The sequence below is a fragment of the Peromyscus maniculatus genome, chromosome 16 (genome assembly GCF_049852395.1).
Source record: "Peromyscus maniculatus bairdii isolate BWxNUB_F1_BW_parent chromosome 16, HU_Pman_BW_mat_3.1, whole genome shotgun sequence".
NCBI lineage: Eukaryota > Metazoa > Chordata > Mammalia > Rodentia > Cricetidae > Peromyscus > Peromyscus maniculatus.
In genome coordinates this window covers 9268201-9293603 of record NC_134867.1, presented here as the reverse complement: position 1 = coordinate 9293603, position 25403 = coordinate 9268201, and the positions used below count along the sequence as shown (strand labels likewise).

The 25403-nt window shown below is 42.0% G+C and overlaps 1 protein-coding gene across 5 annotated transcripts in view; it reads left to right on the top strand.

Moving 5' to 3' along the window:
- Window positions 1–25339, top strand: part of Atg5 (autophagy related 5) — a 110566-nt gene extending 85227 nt beyond the window's left edge. For 4 of the 5 annotated variants that reach the window (XM_006996703.4, XM_006996704.4, XM_015990040.3 and 1 more), the window contains exons 7-8: window positions 7235–7352; window positions 23956–25339. In XM_006996703.4, the coding sequence (XP_006996765.2) occupies window positions 7235–7352; window positions 23956–24092 (255 nt within the window). In that variant the 3' untranslated portion in view covers window positions 24093–25339. The remainder of the gene's footprint in view (window positions 1–7234; window positions 7353–23955) is intronic. The other variant, XR_013044969.1, reaches the window with a different exon arrangement.
- Window positions 25340–25403: the final 64 nt, after the last annotated feature.

Below are 25403 nucleotides of genomic sequence, written 5' to 3'. Positions count from 1 at the left end.
ACAGAATTATAATAAATATAATAATTCCAGTGAGACAAAACAAACTTTAAACCAGATGTGAGGATGTATTTGAATGTATGCTTTTCATTTACTCATCGTCTCAATTAAGACTCTGCTGCTTTGGAGATTAAGTGTTCCTGACTGTAATAATGACAGCTTTGCAAATGCTAATTATTATTTCTTGGTATTGTTAGGATTATTAAAAGTAGACTTCAGACTCTTTTAGCAGGACCACTCAGCATGCTTATTTTCAAGTCTCCATTTCCCTCCATCACAGATAAAGGGATCCCACTGCTCCTCTTCCGGGTCCTCACCAGAGACTGTTTACTGTAAAGTCCCAAACATTGATTTAAACTGCTCTGTTATTTTTATTTAATGGGTCTTGTAATTGTGTGTATTCTTAAGCTAATTTAAATATGAACCTACTTCTGAAAAGCATGTGATGAAAATCTGACATGCATGAGTCTATCTTGAGCCACATGTGTCGTGACAGTTTCAAGCCTCTGTCACGTTGCTGTTGATAAGTCTGGCAGGGCGTCCTGTGTAAAGCTTTGACTTTATGCCATGAGTGCTTATTTGAATTAATAAAGTATCAAAGGAAACTGAAGGTGGAATGTTAATTACTTTTGATTCTCTCTGTAATTGGTTCTGTAACAACTACTATTCCTTTCACTTAATAGTGGTTTAAAAGTCAGGAGTGAAAAGAATTAGCCTTTGTTACCACCAACTGCAGTATTTATTTTACATTTTAATTATTACCTATCTTATTATTTCAGCATAATAGTCATTCACAGATAACATTTCCAAGCTATCAGATTGAGAAAACAGACTCCCAGTGTTGGCTGTCACTTAGAGTCAGTGCTTTGTGCTAGGAGTTGGGATTCCAATCACACTTGTTTATTCTGCTGCAGTCTGCACATTGGCCCATGGCTGGGTCTTGTTATCCACTAATTTCCAGCAGGTACTGTTATTGCAGGTCCCGGTGAATGCTGAAATGTCATTATCTCTTTCTTCATTAAAAAAAAAATTAGTAAGCTTCTATTTTAAGTTGGAAGCCTGCCGGCCATCTATACTTCACCTTGGTTCACATCGTCTTTTGAAATGATGTTTTAAAGTTAATTCTGTGTTCTGTGCGGTGGCTGCTTACTTCATACCTACTGGGGCATCTTCCACTCCTGGAACTTAAACTTACATAACTTGTGGGTTTTGTTGTTGCTGTTGTTCTGTTTCTCTTCTTGTTGGTGAGAAGTCCAGGTCTGTTTTCTTTTAATCTGGTGGCCCTGAAGATCCAGCCTTGCTCATGGTAGGCAAGCACTTTATCACTGATCTGTGCGTGACCGGAGCCCTCATAGTGAAATTTTGTGCTCTGGCTTCTCGGCGTTTCCTCATAGTACCTAGTTTGTGTTTCATTACTACTATGTTAGTTATTTACATGTATGCTGTCCATCTGTACATGTATTAGCATAATGATGCCCTGTTAAGTACATTACAGATCTTTAATGAAAACTCCTAATATAATTTACTACAGATCCTAGACTACAGCCACAGTCCTGCTTAGATAGTTCTCCCTGTTCTTCCAGCCATGCTTTTGTTACAAGCAATCTTAAGACTATTTTAAAAAGAGGAAACATCATTGTTCTGTGCAGTTCTGTTCATGCCAGTCATTGTGATGCCCTTACCATTATGAATGGAATAGCTGCTGGGCGGTGGTGGCGCACACCTTTAATCCCAGCACTCGGGAGGCAGAGGCAGGCGGGTCTGTGAGTTCGAGGCCAGCCTGGGCTACCAAGTGAGTCCCAGGAAAGGTGCAAAGCTACACAGAGTAACCCTATCTCCAAAAACCAAAAGCAAAAAAAAAAAAAAAACAAGTATGAATGGAATAGCATCAGCTATGTGGTTTGCTATGGAGTCTTTCAATAGAGTAGGAGAGATTTCACTGCTGGCAAGGAAATTTGGTGATCCTAATAATTGTTGAGGTTTTTAATTTTGGAAGGTATCTTTTGTGCAGAATTGAGCATGTTTACAGTTTTTTTTAATTAGGTTATTAAGGTTTTTTTTATTTAAAGCATAGTTATTCTAATACCTTACAATTAAATTTATTTTGTTGGTAATATAAAAGTTTTTGTCTAAAAAATTAGAGCAATCTTGGTCACTTCTGAACACTTCTATAAATTGTAGATGCAGTTCTTACCTTATAGTACTTGTTACCTAATTAAGAAAATCTAATTATATTCTCAATCAGTAGACATTGCTAATTCCAATTCTTGTTCAATACAGCTTGATTTTTTTTCTTAACCTTTTAAATACCTGCAATTCATAACAAAAATCCCCTGCAATAATTGAACAACAAACCCCCATCTGGTCCGTGTTGTTTGGGTTTTCCTTTCTATTTTCTTTACTTTTCTTTCCCATTTCCCATCCTTTCTCAATATCCAACCCAGTCTGGCCTCAAACTTTGATCCTCCTGCCTCAGCCTCCAGAGTGTTGAGATTATAGGTTTATGCCACCATACCCAAATAGTCTTAGTTACATTTTGTTTTTTTAATAGTTAGAATAATTATACAAAGTATGGAATTTCCTTGTGACATTTTTGGGTGTACATAATTGGATAATATTCACTCCATCGAAGCAACCCTTCTAAATTATGTAAATATTACTGATAAATGTCCCTATTCAATCACTCTATTTAAAGGGACTTAAAACCAGTCATGTAAAACAGCTGGTGACATCAGCACTGGTTGCTGTAGCTGGGACAAAGCAACCTATGCCCGGTGTCAGTGTCTGTTTCTCTAGCCTGGCCAGGGCCCCAGAGTGTGCATCTAGGGGCTCTGGAGCAGAGGTGTCGAGTGTGGCCTTCATTTGTGTTTGTGGTGCTGGAGTTGAACTAAACACTTGAAGGCCAGGGGAGCACTATACCACTGTGCTACACCCACAGCAACACAAGAGATTGTCTGTTTGGTTGTGATTTGTGTGATTCACTGGGAGATGTTAAACCTTCTAGGGATTGCTGTTAGGAAATCTGTGCAGACTTCAATAAACCAGGCCCCTTTCATCATTAGGTTCTGCCTGATGGAAGTCTCTCTAAGACACTGTTCTTTCTTACCTTTGAAGTAAAGCTGTTTGTAAGTTTTGCAGTCCTGAGCATTATTGTTGTGTGATGTCTTCTTGGGGAGACGCAACACACCTATCTCCTCACCCCAGATAGGGATCCAATGTCAGACCGAAATATGGACATCAACCAAGTCCAAGTTCCTGAACCAGTAGGTTTTATTGGGGTTATTTGCAGAATAGGTGAGGGGTTACGTAGAGGAGCAGAAATGACTCAAAGACAGCTGCATCACCATTGCCTACCCCAGCATAAATGACACCTCATAAAAGCTGGGAAGCTGGAGCACACTGAACATCCTGCAGGCAGGTAGTAGAGTGTCCTGTCCAGGTGCCCTGGTTGATCTAAACTTCTTTCAGATAGCTGGTCTGCTCTGAGTCATCTTTGCAGTCCAGCTTGTCTGAGGGTCTCTGTAGCTCAGTTTTCCTTCAGCAGAGAGGTCCTCCCAGCTTTTATTGCTGACTCTGACAGAGAGGGGCTAGTGAATCTGGTCAGTTTCAGGGAGTTCCTGAAGCTGTATTGAATTGTTTACCTTCTCCTGCTCCAGCTTCCCTGCAGGATGAAATGGAGCCTCATCTGTCCACAGCTCTGTGTGTCTGCATATGTAGTTACTTCCAGAACAGTTGGGTCGTTGTGTCCATGGCTCTGAAATGAATGACAGAACTGCCAGCTAACTCTATCACATCAGAGCCCGCACTCTTAGACAATACCTGAAATTGTTTGTTACATGTGGTTTAATAAATGCCTGAAACTCAAACTTGATCTTAGTTTGTAAGAATGTGCCTCTTCCCCCAGTCTATATGTTTCCTAATTTCTAATTTACTAGAGTAGGTCTAGCAAGTTGACCAGAGCCAGCAGAGTTGTCCTGTCAGCACTGATGCGATATTGGTTGACATACTTGGCTGTATTTGGTAGGCTTTTTCCTTTGCATTTTATTTGTGATTGATGTAAACAGCACTTTCCTTTGGTTACCATTCATGGTGTTGAGTTAAGGTGTTTTATTGTGAGAAGTTTTATCTTTATTGTAACTGGGGAAGGGAGAACAGGAGCTATTCTGAGAAATAACTGGGCATTTTTTTTTTCCCAATGATGAAAATATTTTAACTTGTTAACATGACTGTTTGGCTTTTCCTGTTTAACCTGTTGTTTTTAAGTAGTTTTCTTGTCACTCAGCCACCTCACATTTCTGATGCTCATTAGGTATGAGAGAACCAAGCCCTCTAGAGTTTACTGTGACGTTGCTGGCTTCAGTTCCTGCTAGTGCATTCTGCGTGCCTCCCTTAGGTAGGAATACACTGCTGCCTGTCCCCATTTCATCTCCTACTGAGGCTGTCCCCATGCTTTCCATTAGTCTAGAGAAAAAGCCTCTTTCATCAGAAGACAGACAGACAGACAGCTAAAGTGGGTGGTGACAATTTAAGTGATTACCGTAGTCCTATTTCTTTTCTTTTCTTCTGGGCCTCCACTAACTTTATTATCTTTGTGTAGTTAATCCGTTACCTGGACATGCTAGTTTTTATTTAATGTGTGTAGGAAACTATAGGCTTTATAAGTAAGGGAACCAAATTATTTCTGATATGTGTTGCTGAGTTTTGTTTTGTACAGTTTATTTTTATAATGGCCGCAAATTCTCAGCTATGTTGTTCACATGCCATTTTTAACATTTATTATATATCCACTGAATTGCTTACATTTGCATGTTTTTTTCTTTGTGTTTTAGTTTCTAAATGATAGATGTTTCAAAAAGACGGATTAAAAGCCAACATATATACATACATACGTATTTCCCCTAAGATTTGTCTTTTGAAGTCATATTCTTAGATTACACATATTTTTGTTCTTAGACATTTTGCAATTTTTTTTATACCAGGAGGCTTAAAATTAAAACTTAACATCATAAAATGGACTAAGAATTGAGGTGAAGAGAAATATTCTTCATTCCCTCAATTTACCTCCTTGTGCTCATCACAGTCCTAAGGGCAGACAAAAGGGACAGGGCTGTTGAGCTGCTGTTCACACCGGCTGCAATCCCAGCACTCCTGAGGTGCAGTGGAGGAAGCATGGGAGGCAGCATGGGAAGTTCCAGGCCAGCCTGAGCTACTTGATTGCAGAGCTTCTCTACTCTGATCACTGAAGAAAATGGGCTTTAAGAGTGGATAGACTATGCAACTATTAGAACTAGCTCTTTTTGTGGTGGTTATCCTGATAATTTTGTCACCTTTAGAAGTTTGCTAAGAATGCAGTGTTACCGCATCCGGTTACACAGTGTGCACACCACTCTAGCAGGGACTCTTCTAAGGAGTCTTTCCTTCTTAGTGCCATAGTCGGCTGGGCTTCTTCTGTTTTTGGTTTCAGAGAATATGTTTACTTATCACTGGGTAGTTGCATATAAATGCAAAGTTACCTTGATCATACCCCATTTCCTTCGGTGTCTTCTTTTATTTTCTTCTACTTTTTTTAAGTAACTCAATCCCCCTAATGCTGCTGTGCACATAGGTGTGGGCATCACTGGGGCATGGGAGCCTTACCATCAGCCACACCTCTGAAGAATAATGACTCCTTCAGCAGCCAGCCACTGCCAATAGCACCTCAGCTCTGGGAGGGACTCCTGAGCCCTTCCCCCATCCGCGCAGCACCATTAACTGGTTTGATCTAGTGCAGGTGACAACAGCTGCTGTGAGTGCATGGTGCAGCAGCCATGTCATGACCAGGGGACAGCAGTTCGCAGCCCTCCTCTGCTGTCCGACCTGGGATGTGCTCTGAGCCTGCCGGGAGGAGGGTTGGTACAGACTTCCTGTTTAGGGATGAGCACTCAGTGACTCACTCTCTGTATCACTGCCCCTGCAAGAAGCTTCTTTGACCCGTTTAGAGCAGCACTTAGCCATGGGTACAAATGTAAACATGTAGAAACCAGTTCACCGGCATGGCCATCCAACAAAACAACAGCAGTGGGTTCCCACTGGAGCCAGTGGCTCCCCAGCCCAGGGGATTACAGCCAGGCACCGATTCCTCCCTATAGAGCAAGCATTGGGTCTAATCAGAACGCACTGGGGTACCCCCACAAGAGTCACTCCTTTTTTTCAGCGTCTTGAGTATGTCTTGTCTGGCAGGTCAGTATTGTTGCAAGCAGGGACCACCACTGGGTAATACTGTTAATGGTTTTTCTCCCCCAGTGGCCTGTGTAGCACCTTCCAGCACTATGAAAGCTAGCCAGCAGGGAGGAATTTCCAGGTCAGTTCCAAATTGATTTCTCTATGTCCTGCAACCAAAGTGTGTGGTGTCTTTAGCAATATGGCCTACTGTCTAGTTATGGTGGGCAACTAAGAGCAATGGCAATAGCCTGTGTTGTTTTGGTGGTCTCCAGGACCTTCTGGACCTTTAACTCTCAGGAAAGTATCCCACATCTGGCACTGAAATTCTTATCTCTATCAAACCTTGGATGCTTAATCAGAATTCATTGTTATCAGATGTCTTGCTCCACTTAACCCGTAACTCTCTTACAATAGACTCATTATAAAGCTTCTTTTTAAAGATTTTTTTAAAAACATGTGTGAGTATTTTGCCTGTCTGTATGTATATGCACCGTATGCATGCCTGGTACCCATGGATGCCAAAAAAGGTGTTGAATCCCCTGGAATTGGAGTGATATGGTTGTGAGCCATCCTGTGGGTGCTGTGAACCAAACCGTGGTCCTCTGCAAGAGCAGCCAATGCTCTTAACCCCTGAGCCATATCTCTAGCCCCTTAAAAAATCTCCTTTTTAGTGCAGTAGTTAGCCAGGGTATGTTCCTGTATTTGGTGATTGTATGGTATCACTTCTAGAGTTCTCGACAGAGCCTTTTGTCCCTACTGGACAAGGGGGGTTGCTATCTGAAGTCTAGCTAGTCGATTTTTAAGAATGTCTGATATTCTTTATTTGCATGAATCAGATTTACATGAATTTATTATGTTAACCTTTTCCCCCCCAGTGATATTGCATCAGTGATACCTATGATTATTATGTTTATTTATGATTAAGCCACATCAGAAGACACTAGTACCAGGACCATGTTTATGATCTGTGTGTGTGTAGTCAGCAGCAACAGCAACAAAGACTTATTTCCTTGGGTTGTTTTTCTTTCTCAAATAGACTACAACTGAACGGCCTTTCATTCAGAAGCTCTTCCGTCCTGTGGCCTCAGACGGACAGCTGCATACACTCGGAGATCTCCTCAAAGAAGTCTGTCCTTCCGCGGTCACCCCCGAAGGTAAGGTGCTTAGCAACTGCAAGATATTGCTATCATTTTCTCTTCTAAACCTTTGGTTGCTGAGGTTAAATGGATATTCTACATTGATACATGATATTTTTGTTACCCTTTAAGGGGAAATCTGTTGTTTTATAACACTTGTAACAAAACAAGAAATCAGTTCTCTTTGACAAAATAAAATACACTCTTTGCATACGTGTAATGAATGATTTGGGGGTCAAATGCAAGCTTGAACACCAAGTTCATTTGTGCGCTCACACACGTACACCTACCTGTTACACGTACCTGTATGCACAACCTAAAGGTGATTTTTCCATGGTGTTTTTAGTTTGCCTACATTTTTATGTGAGCTGTCATATGTGGTCAGTTGTGGAGGTTTCCAAGTGTGCTGTTACATCAGTGCTAAAACCTGAGGGCATTTCAGATTTCCACCCAAGATCTGCTCTGAATGTGGATGTGTGTGCAGGTGTCTTGCTGCTCTTCTCACCCAGTCACTGGGTAAGAAACTAAGTCGTTTGCAGTCTCAGCCCTATGATCTGTTACAGTGCTCATTGCTGACTATTTTTTAAGAGGAATTTTCAGTGGTATATGACTGTTCGTTAACATTAATACCCTGAGCATCCTTACTCTTTCAGACCTAGTAGGAAGGAGGTAGGAATTATTAATCATGAAAACAATACTTCAATAGTTTTTTATGAAATAATCCACAACACAAAATTACTGAAGTCGAGATTTACTGGTTTTAGAGGTTGTGTGTTTTATGAAGTCTTAGTGTGTGACTTGCCTTTGCTGAGCTCCCAGACTATGTCAGGGTGCCTCCTGTACCTCTGGGGTGGCATAAGTGTTCCCTGACCATTAAATTAATGAATTCTTGTATAAGGCTTACCCGAAATTGTAGTGCTTATGATAACTCCATTTGAAGTAACATTAAGCTGTTGTATGGCCTTGGACACAGTCCCTCTTTACTGTTTTATCATTTTAGCTTTCCTTTAAGGCTTCCTTCCATCCATTATTTTTGATATCTCAATAGCTTTTTAAAAATAAATTCTGTATAACTGCTATCACGATTTGCAATTAGAACATCTTTGTCTCAGAATATTTGCTGCTACACACTTAGAGCTGACCTCTTTCCTGACTAGCAGCCATAAGCAACCATTGGTCTGCTTTCTGTCTCTGTGATTTGCCTTTTAAAAAATATTTCATGTACATAGACTCATACGATAAGTAGAGTTGCAATCTGGCATAATGTCTTTCCCTTCCGTCCTTTTTGGAGGAGTTGGGGCGGGGGGCAAGTATCAGTAGCTTCATTTTATTGGTGAGCAATACTATTTAGGTAGATCAGATGTCACATTGGTCTGCCTGTTTACTTGTCGATAAGCATTTAAATTATTTCCAGCTTTTTACTTTTATGATTAATTCTGCTGTGAGCATTGGCATGGATCTTGTCAGGAACATGGTCTCACATTTCTTAAGTAGATTCCCAGGGATGAAATGACTAGCTCCAGCGGTAAGCTTAATTTGCCGTCAGTGTGCTGGCCCGTAACATAGGAAGGCTCCAGTTTCTTTACACCGTTGACATGTTTCATAGTGATCCTGCTGGTTGTGTGTTGGCGTCTCACAGTGATTTTACTTTGTGTTTCCCTGGTTTGAATCCCTGCCCATGACTGTGCTGTTTTTGTTTGTGTGAGGAGGATTTTGTGCTGTGTACCCCGAGAGGCTGCAGATGGTGTGCGCCACATGCAGCTAGTGTCTGGGCTCTTATTATCACTCGCCAAATGCCTTTAGTGAAACATCCCCCGTTTTCATGACTTCTTCATTGCTGTGTGTTGAAAAACATTTATATATTTTGGAAGAATTCTGTAGACTTCCCCCCACCCAAAATCTATAGTTTGTCTTCTCATTTTAAATAGTTTTAATTCTGATGGAGTTCTACTTAGTTTTTAATGGGTTGTGTTTAGTGTGTGTTTTTAGTTGTTTTTTTTTTAATGTCTCCTAGTAGGAGTATATATTTGATAAATACAAAATAATGAAAATTTATATGAAAGAACTCAGAGAGAAATATGTCTCAGGTCCCATTTAGAGGTATAGCCGCATTTTTTCATCTGTCTAATCCTTATTGACTCAAGTTTTAGTAATTGGGAACCTTGTTGGTTCAAGGATAATCTTCCAGTGCTAGTTAGGATAGCAAACTAGCACAGTGTGGTTGTCTTCACTGTCTTCAGAGTTTTAGAGTAGAAACTCATTTCTGCATTTTAAATGTGATGAGACCTGTAGTTCCTACACCTGTCCACAGTCGCTGACTTTCAGATGCTCATCTCTTTGCACTAAGTTTTCCTACTTTGGAGTATGGTGTTTTTTGTTGTTGTTGTTGTTGTTTTTTGTTTGGTTGGTTTTTTCAAGACAGGGTTTTGGTGCCTGTCCTATATCTTGATCTGTAGCCCAGGCTGGCCTCAAACTCCCAGAGATCCACCTGGCTCTGCCTCCCGAGTGCTGAGATTAAAGGCGTGTACCACCACCGCCCGGCTGTAGTATGTTTTAAAGGCCATTTTATCAAGTAAAAATCAGAGAAATTAAAATTCAAATGACAGGGGCTGGAGAGATGGCTCAGAGGTTAAGAGCCACTGGCTATCCTTCCACAAGTCATGAGTTCAATTCCCAGCAACCACATGGTGGCTCACAACCATCTATAATGAGATCTGGTGCCCTCTTCTGGAGTGCAGGCATATATGTAGACAGAACACTGTATACATAATAAATAAATAAATACATCTTTAAAAAATTTTCAAATGTGTCCTTATTGTGTTCTTCCTAGAAACAGCCTTCTTTTCTTGACTAGGTCTTACTGTAACCTCACCTAGCCTAATGTGCAGATCTCAAGCCTCCTGTTTCTGCTTCCTGGGTGCTGCTGGTGTTTCAGGCATGCACCATCATGCCTGGCCACAATATGTTTCCAAAAATAAATCACCAGGTGGCGCATACCTTTAACCCCAGCCCTCAGAAGCAGGCAGATCTATGAGTTCAAGGCCAGCCCGGTCTACAGAGTGAGTTCCAGGACAGCCAGGGACACACAGAGAAACCCTGTCTAGAAAAAAAAATAAATAAATCCTTTTAACTTTATTTCTTTGTGTGACCCTATGGGATTCTTGATATTGAGTGTGAGAACATCACGTTAAACTCAGTTTTGTCATGACTGCCTTGCCGCAAACAAGCAGCAAGCTTATCAGCGTCCCTGAGTGTCCTGTGCTTGCGGCAGGATGGACGGGCTCTCCCTGATACACTTGTGTGCTTTGCTTATTAAAAGTAACTTTAATAGTTTTTAATCCAATAATAGGATTTGAAATTTTTATTTCCTTCACTAACTTGCTATCTGAGTTTATTTACTTCGTGTTTGCCAGTTTCTGGCTGTTAGGTGTGGTTGAGGAAGTTCACAAAGAAGTAGAGCTAAGTCTGAGTCACCTTTGCATTTGTGAAGAGGTATGTAAGCACAGCGCCTTTGGGTTCAGTTAGCCCAGTCTTTGCAGTTTTCAGACATTCCGGTATCTTGTAGTTATTCAGTCTTCAAAGTCTTTGCCTTCTGGTCTGCTTCTGGCCCTATTTGCATGTTCTTTGCTAGAGAAACCTTGAATTCACACAAGTGCCGTGTGCATGGCCATGTCAGATAACTTTTAGAAGACCACACACACACACACACACACACACACACACACACACACACACACACACACTGCTACAGGCTCCCAGGATCATCAGCTTGCGTACTGCCACCTGCTGAGCTATGCATTGGTTTTTCTACTTGGTGGCCATTTGTTTTCATTTTCCTTGTTGTTTGGTTTGGGTTGGGTTGGGTTGGTTTGGGTTTTTTTGTTTTTTTGTTTTTTTCTGAGACAGGGTTTCTCTGTGTAGTTTTGGTGCCTGTCCTGGATCTTACTCTGTAGACCAGGCTGGCCTTAAACTCAAAGAGATCCACCTGGCTCCACCTCCTGAGTGCTGGGATTAAAGGTGTGCGTCACCACCGCTGCCGAGCTTTGTTTTGTTTTTAAAGAAAATCATAGTCTTGGGGCGAGAGTGATGGCCCAGAGGTTAGGAGCACTTCCTGCTTTCCAGAGGACTGCCATTTGGTTCCCAGCACTCCAGCTTCTGTAGCATTCCCAGGGGATCCTGCGCCCTCTTCTGGCTTCTGCAGGCACCTACACTCATGGAGCACATACCGATAGACACACACACACAAAGTCCTTAAATAAAACCTTAGTCTAAAAGTGTTCTGAAATGTGTGCTTTTTCCTAACTTAGTTCTCTGAATTCTTCACTCTGTTCTCTTGACTTAATTCATGGTGTGACCTCAGGAATGTGTGCTGCTTCTGTGTTTATTTTGTTGTATTGGCTTTCCTGCCCACTGTCAAGTGCACTAAAATGTTGAATACAGGAAAGTCTGACACCCTCTATCAGAGTATTTTTGTGTCCACTTTTGCCATCTTCCACCCAGGATATAATGATACATACAAGATTATCATGGCCTTGTCTGAGAATAGTGAGCGCATTTGTGAATGTGTTTTTGCAAAGCTTCTTTGTTCTCTCCTGAATTCTGGCCCTATTTGCATGTTCTTTGCTAGAGAATATGCAGAGTGACTTTGTTGTTTGAAGAGAGGAGACATGAGACAGCCACTCAGACTTCAGCCCACAGGCTGCCTTGGACAGTGACCGATGCTGTGGGTGAATAGCAGGCTTTTCCCACTCAGACTTGAACGCACACAGGGCTGGAGAGATGGCTTGGTGACTACAGCCCTGACTGCTCTCTAGAAAATCTGGGTTTGATTCCTCGCACCCCCATGGTGGCTGTAACTGTAAGAATCACAACTGTCTATAACTCGTTCCAGGGGAGCTGATGCCTTCTCATCTCCAAGGAGAAGGCACACACATGGTGCACAGATATAACATGCAGACAGCCAAAACACCTGTATACATAAAATAAATAAAAAATAACAACAACAAAAAAAAAAACTCTTTAACCTAAAGATTTGCTTCAGACTGTTCAGGGGCTGTGATTGAATAGCAGGCATCTCCTCCTCAAATCGGCCACTGGTTGATGGGAGGACTCATGCTTCATTGATATGTCATAAATAGTAGTGCCAATACACAGCATTCAATCTCATACCATGGAATTGGACACGTCCTTAATTCTGTGTCTTTCGTTTGGAAAACTTTTATCTTTGCCTCTTTTCATTTCATATTTATATTCAGAAAATATTATCAATTAAAAATCTGTGGGTGTATTCAGAAGCTTCAAGTCTCTAAGTGAAAAACTTCACTGTGTGATTCGGGGTTCCTGTCCGCGGTCAGAGTGGAGCTGCACTGTACGATTCGGAGTACCTGTCCGCGGTCAGAGTGGAGCTGCACTGTGCGATTTGGAGTACCTGTCCGCGGTCAAGGGGAAAGTGAAAGACTTGAAATTTGGGTGTGTGTGGATAAGACCTAGCTGTCATCACATGATAAAAAGAGAAAGTACTTACAGAGCCCATGTGGCACCATTGCGTACTCCTCCCTGTGATTCAGACATGAAGGAATTCAGTCTTACTTCATCATGACAGCAGGATGTGCTATATTATGGCAGCGAGCTTGGGGTCACTGGAGCATCGCAATGAGCTGCCCTGTGTTCTTTTCCTTCTGATCTGTAAGTGGCTAGGGAAATTAGCCAAGACAGAAAGAACAGGAAACAAACCAAAGGTGAGCACAGGTACATGGTGTCTGTGGTTTCAGTGGAGTTCAAATGACTCAGAGATGAATACTTGTGTACTGGGCCCTAAGTCAGGTATCTTCCTCTTTCAGTATACTACAATGTCAGTGTCAGAAACCAGGCCTGGCTAGGTGGCTAGGTGTGGCTGGGCACCTGCCACCAAACTTTCAACCTTAGTTCAGTCCCTAGGACCCACATGACAAGGAGACAACTGACTCCTAAAAGGTATCTTCTGACACACAAAATAAACTAAATGTTAAAATTTAAAACTCAAAAGTCAAATGCTTAGTTTTTATCTAGGAAAATATTTTAAAAGCCTATAAACTTTATTTCCCAGTGTTCCAATATAATTATGAAAACCTGGTAAGCTGCGTAGCATAACAAACCTCTATTTTTGTTTTATAAATTTCTTTTAAGATTTCATTGATTAGTTCTCCATGTTGGGCTGTTTTCTCCTGGTTTGTATTCGGTGTGGCACAAACAGCACAGGTGTGAAGAGAGGCTTAGTCCGTACTGGAGCTCTCCTGAGGAGTGAGTGGTTCAGTTAGCCGTCTCGATTCCCTTCTAGTTCCTCCCGACGTCCGTGCACGTATTTACTCCTTGATCTCCTCCTTCCTGGACAACTGTCTAACTTGTGGTTCCCTGTGAGGTCACAAATTTTATATTCCATCATTCACTTTCTTTGTGCTGTGTGTGTTGTCTTGTTGCTCTGAGATACGAAAGATACAGAGTAGCATTCTCTGAAGAAAGCTTTGGTGTCAGTTGGAAAGGACAGGAAGATGCATAGCTCTGGGGTGATCCGGACTGAGCCTGCAGTGAGCGGCTCCCTCGGCAGTTCCGAGGAGACTTAATGAAGATGGGCTTGGGCAGACGTGAAGCAGTTGGGAAGGGAAAAACGGGTCAGATCCCACAGGGCATGCACCTCAGCAGCTGCCTGTGCATGGTGTAAAAGGTCCTGACCATTCTGATGCCTGAGTGTGTCTGCTGTTCTTTATCCATGCCTGAGACCGTCAGTAAGCTCGGAAATGTTGGAGAAGTACTAAGGAACTCAGTGAAATGGAGGCTGGGCACTTGGAATGTCCAATTAAACTGACTTCAAAATTACTTTGTGTGTGTGTGTGTGTGTGTGTGTGTGTGTGTGTGTAAGAGTCTTACTATTTACTGAACCTGGCTGGCCTGGAACTTTCTGAAGAATTCAGCTGCCTCTGCCTCCCAATGCTGAGATTGAAGGTGTGTGCCACCATGCCTGGCAGTTATCTTATTTTTAATGTGCTTTATGAGAAACCACAGGAGTTACAAAAATAAAATGAGGTGCATTTGTATTTTTCCTTGTTCTGTATGGTAAATTCTTTGTGTAGTGTGTAGTGTGTTGTTTTCAGGCACAGCAGCTGGGGGTGGGTAACAAACATGGGGCAGATCCTTCAAGGGTTGGCGAGGATTAAAGTTGACTGGCGAGATCGTAGGGTGTGTGGTGTTACTGCGGCCACTGCTCCCAGAGGAGTCCGCAAAACTCGCCGGCCTCCCTTTCTCTCCCTCCCCCAGCAGCCTAAGATGAGTGTTGAAGAACGAGGTAATGGTTTTATAACTCTAGTCATATTCTGCACTCACATTAGAATGTGAACTAATGTCTCTCTCTATGCTCTCCTGCCATTTGAATTGAGCAATCATTAAATTTTTTAATGGATCCAGTTTTCTTAGTTTATGCAATAAGTATGTTTCCTGTTATAGTCTGCTTGTAGAATGTAAATGAGATCACTTTTTCCCATGTGAGACTTCATAGTCTTATATTATTATAAGGTTTTACAATTAGCCTAGTTTTTCTTTTGTTGATATAATTTTTTTTAATTTATTTATTTGTACTTTGTGTACATTGATGTTTTGCCTGAATGTATATCTGTATGAGGGTGTTGGATCCCCTGGAACAGGAGTTAAAAATAGTTATGAGCTGCTGTGTGGTGCTGGGAATTGACCCTGGCTCCTCTGGAAAAGCAGAGAATGCTCTTAACCACTGAGCCATCTCTCCAGCCCCTGTTAATATATTTTTACAAACAAAATTCATAAGGAAATTTATAAAGACCAGTTCTCCCTTCACTTATGGCAAGACTTCTGTGCCATTGATGCACGTGTTAGGAATTGCCTTCTGGACAGGGCAGAATGCCAGCAGTGTGGTTGTGGTGAAGGGCTGCAGCATCTTCACAGTCGCTGCTTGTCACGTAGCAGGTGTGATTGCTTCGGAGCTGTTCAGACCTGGTAAAGAGGTCAGAAGTAGGCTGCCAGTGCCGTTGGTGCCAATGGAATGTTTGTCGTTCAGGAAGACTACCACAGTGACCCATGGGAAGTGGGTTACCTCCTGTTATGGGAGCCTTGCCAGTCTCTTCCAGCTCTGTTTGCTTTGAGTTCTCTCTATTCTTGATTGCGTTTATATCTTATGGAAGAAACACTGTACAGTGGGAAGTCAACATTTTAAATGTTGGCCCTTTGTGAGCAAAGATCTACTATAATCATTGATAAAGTTCAGCAGAACTGGTAATTATAGTTTATGAAATTTGTCATACACTGAAAACTGAAATTAGCCAGATTCTTTGCCTTGATCGCTTTCCCCTCCTTCCATCTCTGGGCTTTGTCCAGCACACACACTGCTGACTAATCTCTGTAGATCTAAGTCCATTGATAGGTGTCTTTTCTGAAATGAAAGAAATAAAAATGATTATTTTCTTCCTCTATTAATGGAGATGATGTAATGCTGGATCTAATAAAAGATGCCTCTGAATTCCCCTCCTTAATTACTTTTGTCTTAGTCTCAAAAAGCTAAGTGAGTTAACCTGGCTTTTCCAAAAGTGGAAGGCCTAGGTTTGTGCAACGTTTACTCTGTTGCTGGCACTAGGAAACGAAGTGATATGTGCACACCAGTCAGTAAAGCAAACCAGTTCTGTGTCCCTGCCTTGTCACATGGTGCAGCTGCTTCACTGGTCCCCATGTACTGTCTAAACAAAAGCTCTGAGCCGCGTGGTCACTCAGCAGGTAAGGTGCCTGATGATATGTGTTCAGAACCCATAGTAGTTAAGACAAGTCACTCTCCTCATGCACACATAATGCACAAACAGTAATAACATTTTTAAAGACAATATTTTGAAACCTCCCTTTTTAAGATGAAGAAGGCTTATTATTTAACTTTTACCTTATTTTTTTCAATTTATGGTCAAAAGGCTCTTAATCAGTTTAAATTATTTAAATGGTCTAAATAATCCTATAGTTTCCATGACTATGGGTAAGTATATGGTTTTAATTTTAAATTCAAAAGATATGTTCTTCTCACTAAGAAATCTAATGGTTCTAAGCAAAAGTCAAGAAAATACACATGTTTAGAAACTGATGAAACTATCAAAAGAGCCAAGGCTCTCGAAATGTCTTAGAAAAAATTATATATATATAATTTTTTTATATTTTTATATATTTATATATTTTATATATATAATATTTTATAATTTTATATATATATATATATATATATATATATATATATATATATATATATATATATATATATATAGTAGACAGCTTATGCATGGAAGAAAGATGCATGGACTTTGAGTGGTTCCTTGTGACCCGCACTCAGTAAGCCTAGACCCGGAAGATGTTGATGGAGTGCTGTAAAAGCCTTGTGGCTCTGATAAACAACGCCTGCCTTCTGTTTGTGATCATGGGATAAAAGCCTTATGCTTGTGCGTGTTCATTTTTACTGCTCCAGCATATAGTGTGCTCTTAAGATGGAGAGCTCATTCCCCAGGAAGCATTTCTGTAAGATTAATTGCCCTTTTAACATCAGTGTTTGATGTACCCTTTGCCCATATCCTGGCCTGCTTTAACCCCCTTTGACCTGACCTCACTGGCGTTCCCACCGCAGCCCATCAGAACCCTCTGCAACTGTGTGTGCACTCAGACTTCAGTCTGGGCTGCTCCTGCCAGTGCATTCAGTCGGCCAACGTCTTGTTCATGAACATAACACAGCAACGCTGGAGAATTTGTCAGATAGAGCAAAACTGTTCAGGCTAGTTAGTGGTAATCAAAAAGCTTATCTTCTTGTTGGCTTTAAAATGTCTTCAGAATTATTAATATGTTATTAATATATTTCTTAGAAAATTTGTTCTTGAATCACAAAATAACCCTGAAAAGCTGCAGTGGTTAAAATGGATGTCAGTTCATTTGATCTTAGCTTTCTGTTCCTTTATACTTAGAGATGTGAGCAGCAGAAGGGATTAATTCAATTGAAATTTTCTCATTATAGGCTGTGTTTCTTTGTCATCCCTTCCTTTAGCCTCCTTTTTATTTAGTTTTGTTTTGTTTTGTTTTCAGAGACAGGGTTCCTTTGTGTAGCTTTGGAGCCTGTCCTGGAACTAGTTCTGTAGATCAGTCTGACCTCACAGAGACCCACCCTGCCTCTACCTCCTGAGTGCTGGGATTAGAGGCGTGCGCCGCAGCCACCACCACCCCACCCGGCTCTCCTTTGCATTTGTCAGTCAGAAAGAAACTGCAGGATATCCCTAGAAGCTGACACAGCTTGTTTCACAGAGCCTAGTGACACCATTTGTTACAGTTGGCTGGGACCTGAGGACTCAATCTCCAGCAGGCCACTATTGTCTGGTGTGAGTGAGCCCTCAAGCACGGGGGGGGGGGGGGGGGGGGGGATGGGGATGGGGATGGGGATGATGATAGCAAAGGCTTGAGTGGGATTGTTTTTGTTTTGTTCTAATTGAATGTTTTCAACCTTTTATTTGTCTTTTGTTTTTGTTTTTCAAGATGGGGTTTCTCTGTGTAGCTCTGGCTGTCTTGAACTCACTCTGTAGACCAGGCTGGTCTTGAACTCTGATCCACCTGCCCTGTGAGTACTAGGATTAAAGGCAGGCACCACCTCCTAGCTGTTTTTATCTTAAAAAGACTCTTCAAAACTTTTGAACAGTATAGTCATGATATGTTAGGGCTCCTTTGACTTTTAGGTGGGTGCTTCCCCGGATTTTTGTGTTGAATACATTTTATGGCTTTTTTAATGTCATTTAATTTATATAATATTGAGTCTGGGGTTTTGTTGCCTCACTTTTTTTAACACTGCCACTGATTAATTAGAGGCTGAGCTCTTACAAACTTTTGCTTGCCAATCACATAATTAAATCCATTTTTTATATATATCTTGGTGGATATCTAGTACCAGAATAACTAACTTATAACCATAGTTGCAGCACATACCTCTCCTTCTCTTGATCTTTCTCCCCCTGCCCTCCCAGTGACTCTTCCCCACCCTTGTGGTCTTAGGTGGCCCTGCCTGGCCTGGGGTTTTCTGTGTGGGCTTGAACTTTCGTCTCTCCCCTGAGTTGCTGGGATACACTCCCTCCAGTTTTTGTAGTGCTGGGGATAGAACCCACAGGCCTTGTACACAGTAAGAAGCCTCTTCCTCATGAGCATACACCAGACTCATTTTCTCTATCTTTTTCTTTTTCTTTCCTTTTTTAATTTTTTTTATTTGTGAGACAGAGTTTCGCTGTGTAACAGCCTTGGCTGTCCTGGAACTCTCTGTAGACCAGGCTGGCCTCGAACTACTAAACTAACATAGATCTGCCTACCTCGGCCTCCCGAGTGATGGGATTAAAGGCGTGCACCACCACTGCCCGGCTTGGCTCTCTTCTTAAATATTTCATTTAATTCTCCAAGGAACCCTAGAGATGAGAGTCTTTATTGACTCTATAAGATGAGGAACTGCAGACTCACAAATTTAACTAAGGCTTTAAAACTAGTAAATGTTGATGGCTAAGTCTAAAGGGAAGATTTTGCTGTTATGGCATAAAGAGTAAGAGACTGACTAGAACTGGAAGGTCTCTTAGGACTCTGTGGACAGAGGTTTGCAGTCTGTGACCTTGAGTTCTAAGCAGCAGGCAGGACTTGGGATAGGTCTTAGTCACACATAGGCTTCACAGCATCAGCAGCTGGGCCCCCTCAGGAAATGTGATGGTTGAATTGGTTCTAGAGAACACCTAAAAACAGACTTGACTGCAGAGGTTCATTGAGGAGAGGGCCCAGCTTATGTGTTTGTTTTCTGTTAACCTCTCTCCTGCTGCTGATGGTCTATCAGAGTGTGACCTATGATCTGTATGACACCTTTGCTTCCTTTATAAAGAAATCTCAAAGGAACAAGGTCATTCATTCCCAGGGATTCAAGTGTCTGAACTCCCAGTATATCTGTTAGTGGCATTTGTCTGTATGATTGGCCTCTCTCCTTTATGTCTGATTTCTACTACTGTGTGCATTTATATTTATTGTACATATCTGTATGCTGGCAACATTTTTATATATGCATCATATGTTACCATTGTTTCAGGCCTTTACTATTCATTAGCAACTGATCAACCAATACGATTTTTCCTGTTTTGTATTTTTGTTTGTTTCTGTGTACTGCTACCATTCTCATATAGCCAAAATGTGCATGTGGGGGGGGGGGGGGGTTTGCATGCAATCATGGTGAGGTGATATGTATACCATGCTGGGAACCAAACCCAGGCCCTCTGCTACAAGAATAGAACCAGTCCTTAACCATGGGTGGTCTCTCCAAACTGTAAATATATTTTCCTTAAAAGACAACTGTTGTAGCACTATTCACTTTAAAGTAGACACTGATTCTTACTATGTGGACACCTTATAAAATAATAATGTATACTTTTCAATAATGTTGAATGTCTAAACCCTGTTGCAGATTGAAGTGTCACCCACATCCCTGACCTGGAAGGTTCCTCATACAGCATTGTTGGGGTTTGAACCTTTGAAAGGGCTGTGGCTGAGGGCCTTCCCTCTTGCCAGTCCGCTGTCTGGGGACATCAAATGAAGGCCCACACCACTTGCTAGTACTTTGGTCTTTACCTTGGCCACAAAACTGTAGAAATGACTGTTCTTCATCAATGCTCCGCTTCATAAACGTCTGAGAGCAGCACAGCCTGAGACTGGACTGGACTAAGCACCAGGCTGGGGGACAAAAATGCTGGGACTGTTAAAGTTTGATGATAGACTGCCTAATAGTTTGATTTCATTTTAAATTTTGCTAACTATACAGTAGTTCTATAAAATATATTTGTTAGAAAATTCACATCACAAATGGAAAGTTATGGCAGAATCATATTTACCCTACAAGCATAACATATGAATGACCACAACTGTTTCTCTTGATTATTGTCTTAAATGTTTGCCTAATTTAAAGCTTTGATTGTGTCAGCTTTTTCTGAGGAGACAGCTGTCTTCTCATCTCAGATAGGACCAGTGACAGACTCAAGAAAGGATTGCACTCAAGTCTAGCTTGCTGAGCCAGTGGGATGTGAGAGAGCATTGTCTATAAATGCTCAGGGTGGGGCGTGGCTTCATGGGCCCCTCCCCATCTCCACAGTGGAAAGGTAATGGGCCCAGTCTTGTGTGGATCTTTCAGTAATCTCAGGTGCTAACAGTTCCAGAGGGCCAGAGCCAGAGGCTAGCACTCCACAGACTTCCATGTACTGTTTAGAAACTCCAGTGGGGACTGAGGTAAAGCTTGATGGTTGAAACCTTGCCTTGCAAGCCCAAGGTCCTGGGTTAGTCTTGTGTCACCATCACCCGACAGACAAAAGACAAAATCCCAAGTAAGAGGTGGACAGTGGAGTCCTGAGTCTTCTGTTTTGAGTGATGTTTTCAATTTCAAATGTTAAGTCCAGAGTCTCATTTAGAAACACAGACATGTTTACCAAACATGTTTAGTTTAGCAATCCCAACAAGGGCTGCCTTTCTCTTGTTAGAGGAAAATATGAATTAATTCATTAGCATTCTTTTTGTTAGTGTAGGTAATTGCCAAATTACCCAGCCATGCTTTGTTGTTGTTTATGGAAGCATGCATTTAGATGAGAGCATACATACTTGTTATTTATCTGGTACTCTTTTAACTTTACCTCACTAGCTCCAGCAGTTCTGCAGTCACAGCTGCCCAGTGGCGGGGTGGCCCTCAGACCCAGTTCTGCAGTCACAGCTGACCAGTGGCGGGGTGGCCCTCAGACCCAGTTCTGCACCCCATCTGCAGCTGTGAAACTCACTGCATAATCACAGTGTGTCAGTCCATGCTAGCTGCTGGGGACATCCATGAACAACAGGAGCTATGATTAGAGTCCCAAGGGAAATCCTGCCCCATCTCAAGAATCCTGTTTACAGTTACTTTTGGAGGGAAGTCAGAAGGTAAACAAAAGAATAAATACCGATGAAGTATTTGGATTGATGCATGCAATGGCAAAATGTTTCACGTCTTTGTCTTATTTCGCTCTCTTTTTCTTTGTTTTGAGATAGGGTCTTAGTCTGTAGAGTAGGCTGGCTTCTCAGAACTGTCGTCCTGACTCCGCTTCCCACGTGCTCAGGATACAAGCATGAGCCACCATACCTTCAGTTGTTCCGATGATAAGGGATAGCAGAAATAGTACAACTCAGTTATCTAGTTCAAGCAAAGAATTAAGATGATCCCAACCTGAGAGCCGGAGAACCAATATTTGCCTACCCAGTGCCATGATGTGGCAGATTTGGTGCGAGTTGGAATGGTTCTGATCTTCTCTGGCTTGCCTGGTGTGACCCAAACTCTATCTGTTGTAACAGGATTGGTCTCCTGCCTTCTCAAGCACACGTGCCTCAGTGGATGGGACACTCGTGTGTATTGACTCTCGGTTAAACACTGCTGTAGGAACTGTGTTGAGAAGTGAGTAGTGACTTGTTAGTTTTACTGTCTTAGAAAAAGATGACTCTGGCTTGAGAACCTGTACACAAGAGGAACTTTTACTCTCACCACGCTTTCGTTTTTTGACTCAGTTCTAAGTAGGAGGAAATTCTGAGAATAATAAAATAGCTCAGAGAAATATATAATAAGAATATTAAGAGAACCATACTGGAAATGTTTTCAGATATTCTAAGAAAGATTTAATATGGTAAAACCTTGGCAATCTAGAACTTAGAAAGATGAATCATTCTAGAGAACTTGAGTGTTCATCCATCTTACACCAGTTCTTAAAGGTCTTCCCAAAGAGCGGATGTACAGTCCTCGGTGCTCTGTGTACAGCTTCGTCTTCTGTTTGTTGACGTTTCTGGCCAGTGTCATGAAGCCGGTCATTGTATTAACTCTGATTACAGCTGTGTAAAGAAGTTATATCGACGCAGCAAAGGCAGCTGGAGGGGATGGAGGGATGGCCCAGCGGGCAAGAGTGCAGTCGTCCCTCAGAGGACCTCAGCTCGGACCCCAGCACCCATGTTGGCAGCTCACAATTGCCTGTAACTCTAGATCCAGAAAATCTAACACCCTCATCTGGCCACTGTGGGCGCTACACTCCCCAGATGCACAAATTCACACGCAGACACACATACATTAGCTAAATAGTAAAAACTTTTTAAAGAAAAAGATGGCTAGGGAAATGAAAGCAACAGAGGCAGTTTTTAGTTTCTGGGATCCCGAGTCGGTGGTCTTTCCCCCAGAGTTGTGCTGAACTGTGACAGAGATGTGGGGAAGCCTTGTTTGGTCTTGTTAAGAGTTGGTAGCATGCTTATTGGCTTTTTGAACATTCTCTTTTGACTGTAGTGTTTCTGTGTCCTCTGTGATCACTCCCTGAAACCCCCCCTCTCCCCTCCCTCCCTCCCACTCACCTTTCCCTTTCTCTCTCTGTCTCTGTTGGAAGGCTGAACATTCCCTTTCTTTAAAGGTTCTGATTTCAGGTACCCAGCCAGGCCCTCACCTGAAATACAGCAGAAAGGAGAGTAGCAGCTGGGGCACTCCTGTCCCTCAGAGAGTATGGCCCCCAGCTGGGGCACTCCTGTCCCTCAGAGAGTTTGGCCCGGTTGTTGTCTTTTGTTTCCAGGACGTGAGGGGGTTGCCATTGTGCTATTAAGGAGTTGTACTTCAGGATAACAAATACTTCCTTCTTTTCCTTTTTGAGTAATTTTTGTTTGGTCTGGAATGGTTGTTTTTAGGGGAAGGTGCTCTTTACATTAGTTTTGTTTTGCTTGCTTTAATTGTTAACAAAATTTGAATTTTAAAGTGTTAGTTGCAGCATCCTTTAAATTTTTATTACATTTTAATTCGTTTTGTGAGGGTGGCTGGAGTGGTTGCCCACGTCTCATGTATGTGTATGGAGGTCAGAAGACAAGCTGGGGACTAGGTTCTCTCCTGCCATGTGGGTGTCAGGGATCAAACTCAGACCGCAGGCATGCTAGTAAGTGCTTGTATCTGCTGAGCCCTGCGGCAGCCCCTGTAGTACCGTTTTAATTATCAATGGAGAATTAGCAAAATTGCATCAGTTTGGTGACTCTTAAGACGGAAATCCTCCAGTCAGACGGTTGATTCTTTATGATCATAGCTTTAATTGCGCTTCTGTTACTTCCAACACTCGAGCACATCACTGATCATCAGCAAAGCTCCCAGCTGTTAACCATCCTGGATTCCGAGGGTGTGTGTGGCCCCCTCCATGTGGTTGCCATTTGTAACAGCTTTCTATAGTGGTTTTAAAGATGCACTGGAGCACTTTTGGTCAGTGGGTTCACCTTGCTGTTTGCTCCAGGAGGTTTCACTAACGTCAATCTTGGGCAAGCACAGTAATTAAGAAAGAACAAATACTTTCATATAGCAACAGAATTTTTATCAGAATTCATTGCAACCTCAGGTTTCTGTTCAGGATGAGACATTTTGCAACATTTAAACTTTCTCCTTGTCTTCATTTCCTGTTGAGGGGGTAAAACAAGTTTGAAATCCACTTAATTCACTAAGGAATCTGAAAAGGCAGCGGATTATCTTTTCTTTGTGGTTTTCATTTCTATTGATTACTATTGGATTTCTTTCTTGAAACAGATGGAGAAAAAAAGAACCAAGTGATGATTCACGGAATTGAGCCAATGCTGGAAACCCCTCTGCAGTGGCTGAGTGAGCATCTGAGCTACCCAGATAATTTTCTTCATATTAGCATTGTCCCCCAACCAACAGATTGAAGGAGCAGCTCCGCACTGGATGGAATCACCTTGAGTCAGCATGTCACCCTCGCTTCAGTCAGGTTCGGTGGAGGCAACAGAAACCCGTGGCTGCCTGCAAGCCTAGGAGGAAGAGGAGTCCGTGAGAGAGAGGGCAGCGGGCAGGGCTGACTGGGCAGCACAGCCTCTGCTTTGCTCCACTGCCGTCCTTAAACCTCAGCTGAGGCCCGGCAGGGCCGCTGGAGCCTCTGTCTTCTCGTGAAATACATGCAGCTGAAGCCCTTGCTCTAGGACAGAAAGGAAGCCTGTGCCAGTTTGTATTTCTGATGAACCAATAAGCGGGGTATTTCCTAAGGTGACCATGCTTGAACGTTAGTCAAGAAAGTGGAAACATTGATTGAATTTTCAAGAGAATTAGACTTAAGAAAGTAAAAGAGAAATTCTGTTATCAATAACTTGCAGTAATTTTTTTGTAAAAGATCAAATTACAGTAAACCCATCTTTCCTTAATGAGAATTTCCTGTTTACAGTCAGTCTATTGGTATGCAAACAATCTTGTAACTTTGATAATGAACAGTGAGAGATTTTTAAATAAAGCCTCTAACTATGTTTGTCATTTAATAACATACAGTTTGTCACTTTTCAAGGACAGCCTGAATCCCATACAGTAAGTCACTTTTTATTCTGTGTTCCCCTTTCTCACAGGCATGGCAAGGGTGCAGGACATAGGGTAACTTGTCTCAGGAGCTATTGCAGGATTTCTTACTGCGACTTGAAAATCTGTCTTCTCTACACTAAAGGTTTAAATAATATTAACTGTCATTGCTGTTTTGTTGGTCACTGTAAACCTGTCAAATCATATTCTGCCAAGTACCCGTCTGAGGTCCTTTTGCATATTTTGAAACTGCCATTCTTTTCCTTTGGTTTGGTTTGGTTGGTTTGGTCTGGGTTTTTGAACCCAGGACTACTGTGTCACTCTGGTCCCCTGGCAGCCAGTCTTGAAATCCTGAAGATGACCTGTCTCTAGACTGCAGTAGCTTTTCCTTCTCATTACCAAAAACACCCAGAGGCTGCTGGAGCGCCTCCCACTCTAAGGGAAGCTTGCTGCACTCTACGACTGACCAGCTGCTTGGAAATCCTACAGTTGATTTGTGAGCTAGCCTGCTGTCCACATTGAATGTCAATTCATCTGAGTATGCAAAACGACAGTATCATAAAATCATGGTTTTAGATTCTATAATAAAAATGAATGCTTTCGTATAAAATTATGTGATGACTCAAGTGAGATCCTGTTAGTGCTCATTGCCTCCTCCCCCGACACCCTTTGTGATT